The sequence below is a fragment of the Eriocheir sinensis genome, chromosome 27 (genome assembly GCF_024679095.1).
Source record: "Eriocheir sinensis breed Jianghai 21 chromosome 27, ASM2467909v1, whole genome shotgun sequence".
Classification (NCBI taxonomy): domain Eukaryota; kingdom Metazoa; phylum Arthropoda; class Malacostraca; order Decapoda; family Varunidae; genus Eriocheir; species Eriocheir sinensis.
Window position 1 is genome coordinate 17,803,546 of NC_066535.1, and position 18,742 is coordinate 17,822,287.

General features: G+C 35.2%; 1 protein-coding gene across 13 annotated transcripts in view; it reads right to left on the reverse strand.

The window, feature by feature from the left end:
* Positions 1-18,742, reverse strand: part of LOC127004218 (kinesin-like protein KIF13A) — a 49,004-nt gene that overhangs the window by 14,514 nt on the left and 15,748 nt on the right. For 6 of the 13 annotated variants that reach the window (XM_050871754.1, XM_050871745.1, XM_050871749.1 and 3 more), the window contains exons 15-28: positions 18,398-18,634; positions 18,167-18,295; positions 17,359-17,517; positions 16,748-16,920; positions 16,400-16,604; positions 15,409-15,555; positions 14,837-15,044; positions 14,470-14,664; positions 13,788-13,993; positions 13,510-13,600; positions 12,801-12,943; positions 9,974-10,045; positions 7,756-7,800; positions 1,103-1,259 (exon numbers count right to left, since the gene is read on the reverse strand). In XM_050871754.1, coding sequence (XP_050727711.1) covers positions 1,103-1,259; positions 7,756-7,800; positions 9,974-10,045; positions 12,801-12,943; positions 13,510-13,600; positions 13,788-13,993; positions 14,470-14,664; positions 14,837-15,044; positions 15,409-15,555; positions 16,400-16,604; positions 16,748-16,920; positions 17,359-17,517; positions 18,167-18,295; positions 18,398-18,634 — 2,167 coding nt within the window. The remainder of the gene's footprint in view (positions 1-1,102; positions 1,260-7,755; positions 7,801-9,973; positions 10,046-12,800; positions 12,944-13,509; positions 13,601-13,787; positions 13,994-14,469; positions 14,665-14,836; positions 15,045-15,408; positions 15,556-16,399; positions 16,605-16,747; positions 16,921-17,358; positions 17,518-18,166; positions 18,296-18,397; positions 18,635-18,742) is intronic. The other 7 variants (XM_050871755.1, XM_050871746.1, XM_050871753.1 and 4 more) reach the window with 5 other exon arrangements.

An 18,742-nucleotide genomic window follows, 5' to 3' on the forward strand; every position in this document is an offset into this window, starting at 1 on the left:
GTTACTGAAATGATGGGGCTTTTTCAACCTCTTTTTGACCGTATCCTCTTATTTATCTATTGATTAATTTCCTTTGTTTACTTGCGTAAAACTTCAGACATAAATAAGAAGAGCTGAAGTTTGAAATACGGTCATTCCCAAAAAGTGTAGCAATGGAAAAGGGCCTGACCTAATAATGTGCAGCATTCAGAGCATACAAAGTCATTATTATCAAAATTCATAGTAATTAAAAAAATTATCGTGTATGTGGAGGTAACACACTATATATACTAATACAACATATAAGTCTACCTATATTTTGTTTACCAAAGATGGCTTTCAATTAGATTATATTCTAATCAATACCAGCAATGTTGGTTTCTAGTCTCAGTTCATAATTTACTCCAAAAATCCCTAAGAAATGCAAAAGCTATTTATCACAGAAAATTTGATTTCTTGCAGAATTTACTAGATTCTTGACTACATGTATACAAACCTCATACAAAGAATGAGTCAGAAATAATGCAAGATTTAAAGAAAAAAATGGTCTTGAGAAGTACATGTACTGTTTCACTTGCTTTAAATTCCTTTTTTATTATCCTACAAGATGATGTAGGCCATTCCGTCAAAGAAAATAAAAGTAAAATTACAACAGTAATGAATGAAACTGTCCAACTTTCATTGAGTGACTGACTCAACACAAGGTTTAGCAATGGCTATACACTGGAGCAGTGAGATGTCTTTGGATCAAGCTTATGGGTGCATGGGAGACAGTTTGTGATGTCAAAACTTAAATAAAGCCATACCATTTTTGAGCCCTTGAAAGCGCAAGGTGTAGAAAAATTATTATATTTTCAGTATATTACCTTTGAGTGCTTGATTCCTTTCAGAATCTTTCAGAATATGAAGATTTTTTATGCATTATTTTGATAAAAGAAATGACATTTTTTTAATTCCTGAAAACTAACAACACAAAAAGCAAAAAGCCACCACAAGCAAATGTTAGCCCAAGAACACGCTATCCCACAGTGTTAATCAGCAACATTGTACATGAAAAAATGTCTGCTATAAAATATTACTGGCAGAAAATTCCAAAACAGAAATAAAGTGTGCATGTACTCACACAAGCCAAATGGCCTCTCACTGGGGCCCGGCAAGGAGTACCGATGCTTGCTTTTGTCAAGGTTGTTCTGTGATGTTGTGGTCAGCTGAGCATTGAGGTCCATTACACTACCTGATCGAGTCACTCCATCAAGGCCAGCCTCAAGACTGCCAAACAGCTGCAAAATTTAAGACAGAGTTAAATATATGCAAGAAGAGGCCATCCCACCCAATCCTATCCATGTAATCCTATAACAGCTTCTATATCTAAGTCATTAATATTAGAACATCAACATTGAGGTGAATCTCTAGTGCACTATAAGGGCGTGATAACTTCTGGGAAAAGTGGATAAGTATAAAGGCTAGTTATTAGATATATTATATAGGTCTTCTATTAAATTTTACAGCATCTAAATATTTGAAGAAATTACAGTAAACATGTTTTGCATTTGATATTTACTAAACTATTGCAGCTACTAAAAGCCACTAATAATGATGAGAATCTTTACTTACTGGAATTTCACATGACTTCAAAAATCCAAAAGAAATTCTTGCATCAGTGAAATTGTTGTTTTACTCTATGTTTGGCAAAGCATTACATCATGTGCTAAAGATGCACTGCACTGAGTTACTGAGCAGCCAGTACCAAAGCATCCTACCAAACCAGCCAGCCAATGGTCACACACCACCACTGTGTGACTTAGTACACTACTGGTTGTCCATAGGGCCGTCTTTATGTTACATATTATTGAAGAGCACTAATAAATACCATTAGCTACTCTTTAGGATACATATTTATATGGGAACTTAGCTCATAATATTACTAAAAATAAAAAGTAAGTCATCAAAGCCAAACAGCATAATCTAAAGTAAAATCAACCTAATTCGCCCTCCTTGTCCTACACATTAAAAGAATAAAAATAACCTACAGAGGTACTCCATCTGTGTTCTTTGTTCACCTCTTTCGATAATCGCAAACTTGTATCTTTAAAATTGCATGACTTTATCAAAAACTTTTTTTTTCTTTTTTTTTTGTCTGAAATGATGCTGGTACACTGTGGCTATTTAACCCGGTAGCAGCAAGGATAATGTTTCTTAATGGTCCCTCCAAGCGAGAAAAATGAGAAAAAAATCACCCCTCACACAAACCATTTCATAATATATATCAAAGCATTTGTGATCAGATTATGTATCATCTATTTTGGGGGGTTTATATCATGGCACAAATTTGGCCTGTCACTGCTACTCTGTAAAGCCACAAATTTGGCCCGTCACTGCTACCAGGTTAAAAGAGGAACACCAGTTACGCTTGGAGGCTCAGTCGCAGATCAATGTACCCCATTATGAAGCCACAGATTATGGACTTTTTAAAACATTAGCTATCTCTTCCTGAAAAAAAAGATACACTGAACCCACTTATGTTCATGAAATATAAAACAAGAATGCAAAATCAGGAAAGCATTAAAACATTATACTGTCCTTCCATGGCATATCTTTTCAATAATGAACTTTCCACATAGTGGCTATCATTACAAGACACTTCTAGTCCTACCGAAATAATTTCTGGTGTCCAAGTGGAGGACCAGATCCTCTACCCTGGGCTACATAACTCATGAGAGCTAAATTGGACATTATTTTCTGCCATGGTAAATCTTGCTTTTGTGCTGAAAAAGAAATACCTAAAGGGTTATGTTTGGAGTGGCACTGAATGGCACTTGTTAATTACACACATGGTATGACTGGATCAGCATTGGCAAGATTGCAGATCATAATTTAGAACTTTTACATCGGCTTCTACATATCTGACTTCCAAGCAACACTTACTAAGTTCACTATTTTCTAACAAGAAAAATAAATACCACTTAAGTAGCCTAAAGTGTGTGTGTGTGTGTGTGTGTGTGTGTGTAATTCACCACAGGCTGAGCATAAGCTGAACTCGTCATTGCTAGCAAGTATCCTCCCGATTTGAGCAAGCTCATTATAATCCACCTCTGGGTACTACTAGAACCCTCACACATCACACACTCCATCCCCCTTGCATAAGGTTGAACAGCAACCACTTCTTGTCAGCGGAAAAATCTCTGCCTGAGTGGATCTTGAACCTCCGCCCATGAGGCCAGAGCCTGATAGGACAGAGCCTTAATCAAATGAGCTATCGAAGCAGTGTGTGTGTGTGTGTGTGTGTGTGTGTGTGTGTGTGTGTGTTTTGTATATCAATATCTAATATTGATGGTGATTTATGCATACCATATCAGCATTGAACAAGTCACTAATGTATCCCAATATGTAACATAAGGACAGTCCAAGTTTTATTGGTGGATCATGCTTATTGCATACATAGTGGCTTAAGCAACGATGAATATTTTCAAGCCTCACAGATGTCTGCAGAAGAGCATCAAATTGAATGTTATGTAACTTCAGAATGCTATCCAGGCAATATAGAAAAAATAGCCATTTACACATAATCCATCCATCATGCAATAAGGAATTGAAATTATATATTACACCATGCATGTGCAAGCTTCTAAAATTCAAAATATTACAATTCCTAACCATAGTATTTTATGTATGTAAATATTTCACAGTAAATGTGTCTATGTAACATATTGTTACTCTCATTAAACTAATTCCTCTATACATTGACTAGATTACAATTTCTATGATCATATAGTACAAATATCTACATTAACCATTAAACAAAGTCAACTTACAACAGTTACTAGATTTTTTTATGCTTTGACTTCAAGCTAGTGCACAACTGTGCCTAGTTATTAATAAAATCCACACACTAACTATTCTATTAATAGAAAAATATATGACTATCAACAATAATAATGATCTAATATATACTTGCAACTTCCATATATTCTCTTATAATTTTGGTACACTTATGCAACATGGGACTGGGAACTGAACTTGCATAAAGGATTCATTATTCCAATCAGTGATCATGGATATACACTGTAGTGTTTTGTGGAAGGAAAAATAAGCTTTCACTGAACTTAAGATGCACAGAAAATATTACACGGCCTTTCCCAGAAATCACTGTCATACCCCAAAATTAGTGAAGCCATTAAAAAAAAAGGTCTCTTGGGATGACAGCTTGGGCCAGCTTGTCAATGCTGCTTCAATCTGACTGTAAGCTGACTCTTGGGATTGCAAGTTCAAAATAAATGACAGATTGATGATAAATCATAGTTGAGACATTTAAATGTCTTTGTAATTCTTTCCTGCAATCTTTTTTTTACTAAATTCTTTATTGACATCTTATTCACTGCTGCTATTCATTACCAGTTCTGAAAATTAAATAAACTAAAAGACAGGAAAGCCGAAGACCAACTTCTCCCCTGTAGGTTACGGTTGCATTACGTATACAGATATTTGTTGCATGGGCAAAACTTGGAACAAGTTTGTTCCTATATTTCAACTTTCCTGTAGAGAAAGTTAATAAGATTTTTTTACAATGTTGTTTCTTAAAGCATGTCTGTTATGCTGAACAACTTGAATTTCATCCTATCTTATGTGATTTAGTGCAGCTTATATTTAAAATGTGTAATTTTTCATCTTTTCTCAGTTCACTAACATAATCACAATATGCCATAACAGATACACCTGAGAGTCTTGGAAGGACTTCACTGACATTTTCCACCACAGTCTGGGAAACTTGTAATTTGTAAACATTTTTCTGTCCTTTCCTCTCCTGACAGCATTTTTCTGCCATTGCCTCTCCTCACACCACTTGTTTCATTGCCTCAAGTTACAAGTTTTATCACCCAACTCAATTTGCCTTACTTTTTCTTTGGAAATAAAAAATCATGGTCAGTGTAACGGTAAATGTGGAGTGTTCAGTCCAGTCTAGCAGTGACCTATTTGAACAAAAAAATAAAAAAAATAAAGAAGTAAATAGTTAAAAAATAAAATCCCATTAGTGTGTTTGGTAGTAACAAAAATAACGCAGAAATTCATATAAAATTTCATTATGAGCAACTTCATATTTTTAACAACACTGACAACTTTTCCCAAACTTTTAACAAACAATTATTCATGTTGATATGCCCACTTATTAGGTATTCATTACCATAGCTTGAAGTTATTTTACAAAGTTGTAATACACTTTATTAATTTGCTGCATTTAAGCTTATGTATCCTGGCAATGTAAGCAAAGAATATTTGGAATGAATTTTGCAGTCATTCACAAACTTAAAAATATCATTCTAATATAGCAAAACTGGCTGTCAAAACTGTTGTGATAACATTTTATTAGTGAATGATTTCTGTTCAGTAATGAGAATAAAAGAGCATGATTATCATCTGTAACACACATTCATATTAGCACTGCAAACCAATGGTATATCTTTGCTTTGGGCCAAACATATCAAATGAAAGCCATGTTAACTTATTATCCAAAGCAACTTGCAGGCAATGAAACATGGTCCATACTTTATCATGCTCCAATAAGCAAGTACCACCAAGTTCCCATATTGCCAAATGAACCTGGAATTTCTTAAGTATTGTCTGCAATGATTGGGAGGTAGACTGTGTCATGATACAGGGGTGTGGGGGCAAGGTTATCACTTAGTGTGTACGAAATGCATACCAGCTACCATTCTTCATAGTGACAGGAGAAATATATATATATATATATATATATATATATATATATATATATATATATATATATATATATATATATATATATATATATATATATATTTATTTATCTATCTATCTATCTATATACATACACATGTTACACACACACAGAGAGAGACAGAGAGAGAGAGAGAGAGAGAGAGAGAGAGAGAGAGAGAGAGAGAGAGAATAATATATATATATATATATATATATATATATATATATATATATATATATATATATATATATATATATATATATATATATATATATATATATATCTATATATACACTACAGTCAAACCTCGGTTTTCGTATGCCCTAGTTTATGTACGATTCAGTTTTCGGCGATTTTTTTTGTTGAAATTTTGTCCCAGTTTTCGTACAGTTGAAAATTGTCCGTACCAAATTCATCCGCCTGCCCGCGTGACTTGGCAATTCATTTCCCGGAATCGAGCGCCCACACAAAGCATCCCATGCGTTCGTGACTCACAGCCTCATGCTCGTCTCCCAACATCATCTTCGAAGAAGAACTTAGCATTTCCAAGGTATCTCCAGACCTCCCTTGAACCTTTCCCTTGGGACATAATTAGGAATTATAACGTCATTTATGCACGATGAAGTACTAGTATTTTCTCATTAGCATAAAAGACGTGAATTTCAGTCCACCTTGACCCGAATAAGAAGAAAAAATTAAAGATACAAACACGTTTATAAGACTTTGGAGTTCAAGCAATAGGGAAGTAACCCCAGATAGGTACTTGATACCTGAAGTCCTTATGGAGGGGGATTCCCCTTCCAAACAATAACCTCTCCTCCTCCCTCTCCCCTCCTCGCCGTCTTCCATACGCCAACAAGAGTCTTCAATAAAGGTAAAAAAGATATTATATGTTCATTTATCTATTTCGTTAGTCATTTATATTTATTTCTCATTGTTTTCTGTGTGTAAAACTATAGTTATTCTCTATAAAATGTATTTTCTGTTAATATTTTTGGGTGTCTGGAATGGATTAATTGAATTTACATTTTTTCTTATGGGAAATATTGCTTCAGTTTTCGTACATTTGGTTTTCGTCAGACTTTTTCGAACGGATTAATCACGAAAACCGAGGTTCCGCTGTATATATATATATAAATAAAAAAAATATATATATATATATATATATATATATATATATATATATATATATATATATATATATATATATATATATATATATATATATATATATATATATATATATATATATATATATATATATATATATATATATATATATCTATCTATACACACACACACACACACACACACATATATATATATATATATATATATATATATATATATATATATATATATATATATATATATATATCTATATATATATATATATATATATATATATATATCAATCTATCTAGACACACACACATATATATATATATATATATATATATATATATATATATATATATATATATATATATATATATATATATATATATATATATATATATGTATGTATATATATATATATATATATATATATATATATATATATATATATATATATATATATATATATATATATATATATATATATATATATATATATATATATATATATATATATATATATATATATATATATATATATATATATTTTTATGTGACATCTTATCAGTCATGGATGAAAGATCAACACTGAACATTGTTAAAATGTTTCTATTTCTTGACGTGTGTAGGAAGTGAAGTGACACACACTGAGTGAACGCCTCACATGGAAGCATCTTCTTTGGTGACCAGGTAAGGTGTTGTATTGTAGTGGTGGGCAAAGGAGGGTTACTACACTAATGAAAACTATGCAAGTCAGCACATTATATTAAAATACTTTTTTCCTATCATGGGCTTGCTTTGCTTTGCCCTGATATTTTTTGTTAATAATGCAATGGTTTGTGGAAAATAAAACCAGATTAAATGAATAGTGCAGACTTCCACAGTTGCTAGGATGCAAGTCAAAACTGGCGTTCTCACGCTACCTCTAGGTTAGTCCTCAAGCGTTTCTGGAGCTGCAAGATCAAACCCTACTCTCGTCATTTTGTTGACTTTGGGTTAGTGGACTTAAGGGTTAATACAACTATAAATCACTAGAGCCTGGAGCCTACTGATCTGCTTTAAAATTATTGAATCTTAGGGATACCTCAGCTATACGCTAATTAGCCTGTATTTAACTTGCAACAGGTACATCACATGAGTCACAAATATCATTTTATCAGGTATCAGCTACAAACAAAATATATGTATGTTTTTTTCTTTTGCAAGTTTCAAGATATATTAATCAATTGTAAGAAACTTTATTTATGGTTATTGATGGTGCAAAACTATTTTATATGATTTTATCGGAGCATATTTCAAGACTAAGTGAAATATACACAAACAAACACACATACACACACACACACACACACTGAGACATCGATAATCTAGCTTTAAAAGTGTTTGCTCCTACAAATATATATTCATTTTTGATTTCTGACAAATACTTCAGTTACAAATAAAGCACACAGATGTTTTCAACTAGCATGGAGCACGCCACCCTTAAATAATTGAACTGACTTAACGGCTCCATTATGTGTGTAAATTTATGGAGACTCCTTGATGGAATGTTTTAAGCGGCATACCAATGTGTGCAACCTTTTGGAAGGACAACTTTTTTTGAACAGGGCCTATAGTGAAACCAAACTGTCGAGTCCGTTTGGGCGGAGGCTCCTGCAGGTCCATTTCTCCCCTCTGCTCTGCCACACAGTCCCAACACCTATTTCTTCCTCTCATATGTAAGGTAAAGGTAACATATGATAGGAAAAAATAGGTGTTGGGACTGTGTGGCAGAGCATAGGGGAGAAATGGACCCACGGGAGCCTCTGCCCAAACGGACTCAACAATTTGGTTGGACTATAGTTGTTGAGTTTGAGTATAAACTTTCCCTGATGTCCTCTTAGAAATGGTTCAATAAAATTCTGTTCAGATCTCTGCTCAAGTTAAATGGCCTTCAGCGGGTAAATGACAGTGAGCAATGAGCATTTCAACAACGGTAGATGAAAACCAACATCATGCGTCTGGTGAATTTTACAGGTTTTCTTGCTCTGACGACCATTTATGTGTCATTATCATGCATAGCAATATTTGTAGATTTCACACACTGCTATGACCTGAATGAAAATGTGACGTATTAATGAATCAATGCAAGTCACACTAACACAGCTTGTGCCCCTGCCCGCCGCTGAAAGTCACACTAACACAGCTGTTTTAGTACTCTATCCTGCCAAGGCCATTGCTCTAATTTCATCTCTCTACTTAGTCCTCTATTTGCCCTGACAACTACAATTCCTGGGTTGTCACTCATTTACTACTTTGATTTCCCATCTGTCATCAGTTCTCTGCATGAAATTACTTGCTCAAGACCATTTTATTTATTTTTAATAGTAATTTAAATATTTTCAATCCTTATCTGTTACTTGATCCATGATGTCTGCTCCATGTCTCTCCATGTTATTATTATTATCAGTTATTATTATCATTATTATCATTATTATTATTATTATTATTATTATTATTATTATTATTATTATTATTATTATTATGATCATTATGATTTTTAATAGTATTACTATTAGAGCTACTAATACAGAAACCTCATATATTTCATGCTTGTCAATTGTTAATTTAGTCCTGAAGTTAGATTATTGATGTCCAGCTGTGTGCATGTTCTTACTTACATCAGATGAGTTCCTATCAGAAAAATCTATATCTAAATTTGTTCTCAGGTTTTGAACATGTGCTTCATATTTACAAATCATATGTACATGATGTTCATAGTAGATATCAATAAGTGAGTGCAGAAGAGAGATATCTAATATTTGCATCTGTTAGAGGTGCCGAAAGGATTAATGGTACCACAGTTGCACACTTCCACAAGGAAGTGCTCACAAAGCTATGAGGATATTGACAGACTATGTGCGTAAATGTAAAAAATAAAAAAAGGAACCATTAGACTGCTATGCTGCATAATCAATAACAGACAATGAAGTAAACACCAAAATCAAACAACTGGCACGTAACACTTGTAAAAATATGGTTACATAATGTGTGCAGCAAAATAATGGCCATGGAAAAACTCAAAGTGCCAAGTCAGGGGCTGGCAGGGAAAAATGGAAAAAAAAAAATGTAGCACTTTCAGAGAGTGGAAAAAGAACATACTCCCTCTTCCTGCCGTCCCCGTTGAGGTGGTGCAGCCTTAGCTAATCCTGTCTCTCTATCACAACCAACTTCCTGAAATATTGCCACCTTCTTCACTCCAACTACAGTGAAATAAAAAAAACTACAAAAGGGGAGATATGCATACATATAAATATATAAATATATATTCATATATGAGTGGGGAAGACAGGAAACGATGTTTTGAATATGAATAATGGTTATTTACCTCTCATAGCTATCAGCATGACATAAGAATCCATGTATATGCACCTTTACCTTGTTTTGTTAAATTATTATCTTGTTTCATTTTCTGGACATTTCAGTGATGTTCAGAAGTGATTGCCATCAAAAAGCAGTTCCTATACACTGACAGCACCACATCACACACCTCATGATGCTTATCTTGCTGATAAACTTTTCTAAATGCTGCACTGTTGCCCTGAACCCTCCTTACATTTGTTTTGGCTTTGCCGCCATACTGTCTTGACCAGTGGGATAATATCAATAATAATTAAAGAACTTCTGCACAAAACTCAGTTTTATGAATTATCCATGGGATAACTCTGTCATCTTAATTCTCATGAATGCCTAAAGCAGTTCAAACCTTCACCTGTGAGATATAATATAAAATCTTTGCCATCTGATCTTTTTTTGGTTACTCAGCAAGGAACCACATTATTAGAAAAGTAAGAATTATCAAATGATGATCAGAGTGTTTTCAAAACTTCTCTTTGAGATCAGTTACTTCAAGCACAATTACTTTACTACTTGCCAGGTTAGCAATCAAAGGATTAGAATGTTATTCATTAACAGCTGTCCAGAAAATGTGATGTATCAGAAACAAAATTGTAAATACTTCAAACATTAAAGAAGAAATCAGAGCTTCACAACATTTTTAAAATATCACAACAAAGAAAACAATGCTTATTTCTACACCAACAAAATCTGAAGGTACGTAGTTTTCCCCGGTAAGCCATTACTGTCAAAGGTAATTTCTTATACTCCTGTTGTCAAGTGTTAATAATCATACAAATTTTGACAGGAAAACACTAAATTTCCAACAAATCAACAAAATAAAAATGTAGTTAAAATCAAAGTTTGTAAAAACTCATTATATGTAAGATATAATAATTGCATCGTCATTACTTATTAGCTTAAAGAATAACTATGAGAAATGAGCCTTGTTAAATTATTGTAGTGATATGACTTACCTATTACAGATGGAGTCTTTCTATGATACGCAAACATAGGAAACAAACTGTTTTTAAGGGCAAAATTCTATAAAAAAATATATAAACAAATTTATACATGTTCTAACCATAGAAAACTTAATCTCCAAACTTCTAAGCAAAAATAAATATATAAATAAATATATAAATGAATCTGAAAGCGCTAAACACCACTCCTAATAACCCTGAGGCGGTTTCAGTATTAGCATGAATGTGGGCACCGCACCCGTCACTGTGGCTCTTTGAAAGAAAGGCAGCATGAGGCATCTATGCTTGTGCTTTAAACCCACAGCAATAATCACAGATGCAAGATTGTATCACAGCCATACATGATGGGCTATTTTAAAGGAGAGTGGCAACTTAGATTATTTGATACAAAATATGAATCAAGCATTGGGGTTAACATTATTACAGATTTATATCTAATTGACTATTTACATGCAATCAAGCAAGACTGTTACTTTCTTCTAAAGATACACAGCCTTAATAATCATTCTGAGTGAACTGTGAAAACACCTCGGCAAAAACTGGATTCAGCTCATCAGTCTTTCACTGCAGTAACCAAGTGTTATAATGTTACGTCAAATGCAACACACAACAGCAGAAACACAGCAACACAAGTGGGGAGACCTAAAACCATCCCTTTCTCCCTAAAACCACCCCTTTATCCAGTCATTTGAAAGATCATCAACAAATAAAGCAATATTATGAGAATACATTTTGCATTCTTTTAGATGTTTATAGTATTTTGACATTTTACCAAGATTTAGACACATTCATGCTTGTATAGACATTACGTGAGTAACAAACACCCTTTATGTTCTCCCCCTTATGTGGTTCTGTGACATTCCTTAAGTCTCCTCCTGAATGGTTTTTAAACACTCATGGCATATCATGAATTGGCCTCAGGTTAAAACTAGTCACCAAAGAAGCATACGGTGATTGTGTTTTGTAATTCAGGGTCTTCCTCTACCCCGCTAAAAATAAGCAAAATGAACAGGGAACTAATATGTCAACTGAATATTTCAAACCATAACCAAGATGTAGAAAAGCTTATCCTGTCATGATCAATAAATAGCTTCTTACAGATTTAACATTTCAATTTCATTAATGATTAGTGAATGGACTGGAAGTTTTCATTTCACTAATGCTTTACATTCAGCAGAAGGTATCTGCTTTGTAACACTTTGACACAGCTTGCCAGATTGCTATACATGGTTTCTCATGGGACTGTGATGAATGAAGTACATACTGGACAATGAAGATGCACATGATACTATTACTGGTGTTGTTACTTGAAGCAGGAGAGAAAGTGCTCAAGTTTGTAAAGTATGGAATACTTGACAAAATTTTGGCTCATATCTTTCATGCTTCATGTGGAGGCAAGCAATGTACTCTTTTCATGAATGACTTTTAGGCTACTACATCAGTAAATGTAATTAAAGTCTTAAATGTTAAGGTGTATATATTTTCATCCCTGAAAAGTTGTGGCACAACATGCTTCGTGTCCAGTAAAACAAAAGTTATTAGTGGCCTCCCAATGATTTTTTTTAGGTGAGAGCACATATTACCAGTGCTGTCATATGAACAGTACTTACATGAGAAAAGTTAGGGACGGATGCAGTCTTCCTCATGAGGGGACGGCCAGCAGACTGAAGCAATTCTTTTACAGCAACATTCTGTCGTAACCTATCAAGCATCAAGATGGATTCTACCGATGTAACACCTTTTGTGTATTTTTCTGTGGAGGAAATATGGAGCCATTATTTATCTCTCAAGTAAAAAGAATAATCTATCAAGTATTAAGATGAATTACATCTATGCAAAAATTTTTTTGTATTTTTCTGTGAAGGAAATACGAAGCCATTTATTTATACCTCATATAAAAAGGAACTAAATTCTTTATCATGCAGCTTTTTCCATGTGTGCTTTTCAAGTAATCTTGCAAGATCTATATGATTACAGAAAATTCCTTCAAGATTCTGAAAAGGTAAAGTTTGAGGAATATGCTACACCTGCACGTGGCTGCAGTGCTCATTTCTGTCGCATTTGCACTTTGAGCCTGTGGTGGGTAAGAACCCATTTTGTCCCAGGACACAGGGCCAGTGTAACATTCAGGTTACCACAGTTTACCTTCCCCCAGGTTTCCCCAGGTACTTATTTATCAACCAGCCCACAAAGGGAGGATGAACAGCTGGATGAGCTGCACACCAACCGCCCAGGCCAGGATTTGAACCCGGGTCTGCAGATTCATAGCTGGTCACGCTAACCAGGCGCAGAATTAACAAGAAGGAAAGCCAGACGCACCTATGTATGTTTCTCCATCTTCAGCATGAGAATCATCTACATTTGCTGCCAACTGAGCAAGGGACTCTCGTTCTTCTAATTCTTCACTTGCCTGTAAATAATGAATAATCTGTAAGCAATATTGAAAAACAGAAAACTCATATAATTTATACTGGTCAAGTGGCAAGAAAATATCAGAGCATGCAGTCTCCTATTGAGTATCTAGAGTAAATATTTCAGTAAATTGAAGGCATTTTATACATCTTAAAATTACAATAAGAAAATTAAAAAAGCATTACCTTAGGAATATTTGACACAACTTCATACATGATTCCTGTTTCATACATGGTATTGACTGAACCAATTATTGACTTTACAAATTTGCTTGTTAGTGACTGTTTTTTATATATATTAACAGCAAGCCGTTTCCTAAGAACAAGGTCCATTGCTGCTGGATGAGACAATCTGACCACAGCTTTCACAATAAGGTAGACTCTCTCATCACCTAGAAGGAAAAAGAAAAAACAAACATTACCTGTACCCTTAATTTACATCAAGGAAGGTAGACAGTTATTAAAATGAGAGTGGCAGCTTAATGGTTGAATCAAATATGGCGAGACTTAAAATGCATGATTAAAACACTTGCATGATCAGGATTATAAAAGCATGACATTATGATGCTGAATCAGCTTTTGGGAAAGTGCAGGCAAGGAAACAGCTATGAAAGAGAACAATCTGAGAGAAGTTTGCAAAAAGTTTAGGGAGACTTTGAATATGGCCATTGCTTTGTGTGTCATTAGTGGTAAAGTAAATGCATTCAAAAACAATTTGCCAATATCCTAGTACGTAGTTTGTTTCTATAATCTGCATTCAAAATCAGCAAGACTCCTCTCCTGTATCCTGTTTGTAACTTTAACGATATTTCACCTCTATCTCCCTACAATCTTACTTTAAACTAGATAAAATATTCCTGGCACATACTTGGAGTGAGTCTATTGAGGTACATGTTGTCATGGATGGATGAGTCCCAAGAGGCTACTGCACACACATCCTTTTCATAGCACTTAACAAAGGGCAACTGGAAGAACTTGTTGCAGTTTTCCTTGGGTATTATTGCATTGTTCCCAGCCAGGGTCAAGCTGTCACCACCGTATCCTTGGGTTGAGAAGTCATCCGCTGGAAGCAAACAGGCATGATATAGTAGTTCTAAGTAGAATTCATGTAAAATTTCACTCTTGACAAAGCAGTTATAGCACCTCAATATATGTAATATAAGCAAGTTCATTGGAAAATAAAGTTTGAGAACATAACTGATATTTTTTGTTCAAATTAATTTTGATTTTCTCACCATTGAGATCTAGAAATAGAACTGGAACATGGGCTTCCATCCCTGTTGGAGGATCCCAGTCAGCTGGTGCTCCAGGGATGCTGGAGCCAGCGGCAGGAACCAGGACAGCATTCCGCTCCTCTGTGAGGCTGACCCACTGGTCCACCAATGACTGTTCTCTCTCTGCATCAACCTCATTCTTGTCTCCTTTGTTTATTATTTTCTGAATCTGCAAATACAGTAAAGTTCATAATATAAGTATCCTGTGCTATGTCATCTTTAAGTATTGCACTTATTCACTAAGTGAGGCCCTGAGGCCTTTCAAGAAAAGTTACTTAGCACAATTAATGGTACTTGAAAGAAAAAAAAAGGGGGGGGAGGGGAAGAGGAAATGCAAAGATATCATATTTGTAATGAGCCATGAGAAAAAATATAAGCCTTGAAACATAACTTAGAATTCTCTAAAAATGTGATCAATTAGAAGTTATCTCTTGGTAGTCATCACATACGGTACGCAAGACCTAAAAAAAAGTTACCAGAAGGATATGGTGATAACCTTTTGACAGCTTCCACACAGGGCTCATTCACTTTACCTGTTGGTCTAGATACATTCTTCTTCTCTTCAACGCCTCACTCCACCTCTCCCGCAGGATGTTGAGATCTTCCTCTGTGTAAGAATCCAGCTGCTTCTGGCACCTCAGACGCCCACACACAGACCCAATGCTGATGTTGGTGATTGCCTGAGAAGATAACAAAAATTCTTGAATAATTTAAACTAAATATTGGGAAATAAAATCATAAGAACATAACAATGTAAGGAGTCTGCAAGAGGCCGGTTGGCCTATACGAGGCAGCTCCTGTATACCTAACCCCACCTAACCTCACTATCCATGAATTTATCCAACCTCTTCTTGAATGTATCTATGGCAGTGGCACCCACAACATGACTGACAAGCCTGTTTCACTCATCCACCACACTACTGGTAAACCAATTCTTGCCTATGTCTTGGTTGAATCTGAATTTATCTAGCTTAACCATGGAAAGGGTTAGTCCTCTTCTAAACCTCTTAATCCTCTTCCATCAACAGGTATTAGTTAAATTCATCATTATTTCTGTTTATATATTCTTTGCATTTATCCTACCACAAGCATAGATGGGCTTTTTAAAGGTCATTGAAATAAGTCGAGATACCTCAGTCAATCCCCTTTGTCAAACACAGAGAAAGATGCCGCAGAAGAACAATGTAGATGCAACAGCTGTGCGTGATGGTATGGAAAATATCTTTAGTTTGAGAGTAAAGTAAATCCTATTAGAATTGTGAAATTTGTGCAAATAAAACTGTTTAAAGAAACTTTATACATGTTTCCAAACCTTGTTGAAAATTATCAAAACATTTTTAAACCATAATCTATTTGTCTGTAACCTCAACTTGGATTCTCTAAACTGGTCCCTGCCTCCACTGGTCAAAACATCAAACTTTCCCTAGAATCTGATCAAAAGTTCAATGTTTAGATTTACCTGCACTTAGAATGCAGAGTGAATCAACTTTCTAACCAACATGCTTAAAGGATGATTGCTCTTACTTCACAGATGAGTGGCAGAGTCCCGGAGTTGGACACCGGCTTCACCCTGCACACAATTCTTCGCTGCTGTCCTTGCCGCAGTTGGTACACACCTCCTGTTAGTACATCTTTCTGTGGAGTCACTTCCACGGATACATAGTCTCCACACTCTCCAAGCTCCTGGATCTCAACCCACATCTCAATCTTTCGTGTCAGTTCATTCCACCTGGCAAAAATTAAGAGGAGGTTGATTTTGTAGTTTGGTATGTCCAAATATGTATGTTTGGTATGCTGCAAGTCCACTGCACCATACCTTCACACAACCTTGTTTTTGATTATTTATCACTGACTACACATAATTTGACTCACCTATCTACAAGTGACCGTGCCTTTGCCAGCTGTTGATCAACTTCCCAGCCTGTTCGAGCTAAGCCAAAGCCAGCTGATCTGTGCCCCCACACCTCAATGGAGAGAGCCCCATCGGTACAGTGCTCCATGAAGTCTTCGGTTATTAACACCGTATAGTCTTTGGTGTGTTCAAACTGAAAAGAGGGAAGCTTTATTAGGACATTTTCAAAGTGAGAAATTAGCCATATTCAGTCAACAAATTCATCTATCCCTATCCATGTGAACTCCTTTCAGTGGGGCAAGGACACATGAGGAAGCAGTTCAAGGGTGAAAATAAAATGAGAAAAAAAGCCTGCTAACCACTGTTTCAATATAAGAGTACAGATGAGTGGCCAAAAGAGAGGTCATTTCTGGTGGAGAGGTTTCTTGACACTCCCCTGTGTGCTTAAAAGTACCAGCAGTTTTGTGCAATTATTTCTTTCTGGTCGGGTTTAGCTGCGTTTTGGCTTCTCCTTCCTATGACTGATGAGAAGATGCTAAGAAAGATAGTAATGGTACACTTCATGAAGGTTATTGTCATCATATATAGTATAATCCTGAGAAATAAAGCAAATTTCTGAACAATCACTTACCTTAAATGTAATAGAATCTTTTGATGATGAAGCTGTTGGGTACTCATTATTGACAACTGGAGCTACAACTTCTCCTTCATTTTGACCCCAGAACTGGTACTGACAAAAGACAAAGTTGGACAAGGAGGGAGGAAGACCAGCTGCTTGCCTGATGGAGACCTGTGAAGAGATTTTTGTGTTCAGGTTCTTGCTGGGGCCACAACTGCATGCAATTTACTCTTTAACATATATAATATCTTGCATGATGCCTTGCAAAAACTTAAATAGGCATGTGACTCTGGCTATAGTATGAGACTTATGACCAGACTACATCCTTCAGATTTTCAGAAAATAATTTATAAATATATAATTGTCACATGATATAAGAGTTCCACAACTAGAGAATTTATACATTGTTGACTTAAACCACTGATGTGAAATGCATGTGATTATGTATGTTGAGATGTGACTCAAAGCAAAGTCAATTCAGCTTCACTGAACTGTATTCATTCATGATACACACCTCAAGGTCAACTCAACCTCAAATGAATCAACTTATGCAGACTTTAATTTCCTTGTAAATACTCGCTTTGAGTATGAAAGGCAATTCGGAACCAGCACACTCCAGAAAAGGTTTGGAGCTATGCTGCACACCAACACATGTTTTACCTAGAGTTCCCCTAATTCTATTTCCCTTATTTCATCAACCACTGATTCAATGGGATCAACCCTAATGTCTACTAAACACAAAATTCATATGGGAGATGACAGTAAATGGCTCTCCTCCACACTGCCAAGGTACCAAATTCATTACATTACAAACACTCACCCGAACAGTTACTGAACTATTCTGCATATCTTCATCCTCCCTGCTCTGGGCAGAATCACTAGAAGACTCAGACAGTGTATCTGCAAACCTCTCTTGAGGAAACTGGCCAGCTGTGCGACATATTTCAACCTAGAATGTTGGTTTAAGTGTTGTAAAACTTAAAATGCATCATATTTCTATAATCACAACCAAATCAATATAATCATTAAAACATCTAAATTTCAGTCTTACCTGTAATCTTCCTGCCACTTCTCCTTGCTGTGATATGATTGGAACATGATAATTTAGCCGAACATCATGAAATAAACAGTCAAGGAAGATGTTGGCAACTCCAATTAAGTTGTGATTTTCTTGACTCTCATAGAAAGGGTCACCAGATGGACATTCAGCAAGTGGGTTATTCTGCTGCTCATCATACATTTCCCTCATGACAATCAATTTGTGCTCCAGCTTCTCCATGGACCAAACCTGACAAAGAACGATAACATTCACATTAGTCAGTCAATCAATATGCCTGTGAGAGCATTGCCTTGCCCACCCTATGATGCCATCCTCTGGTGTTCCTCCAACCAAGTC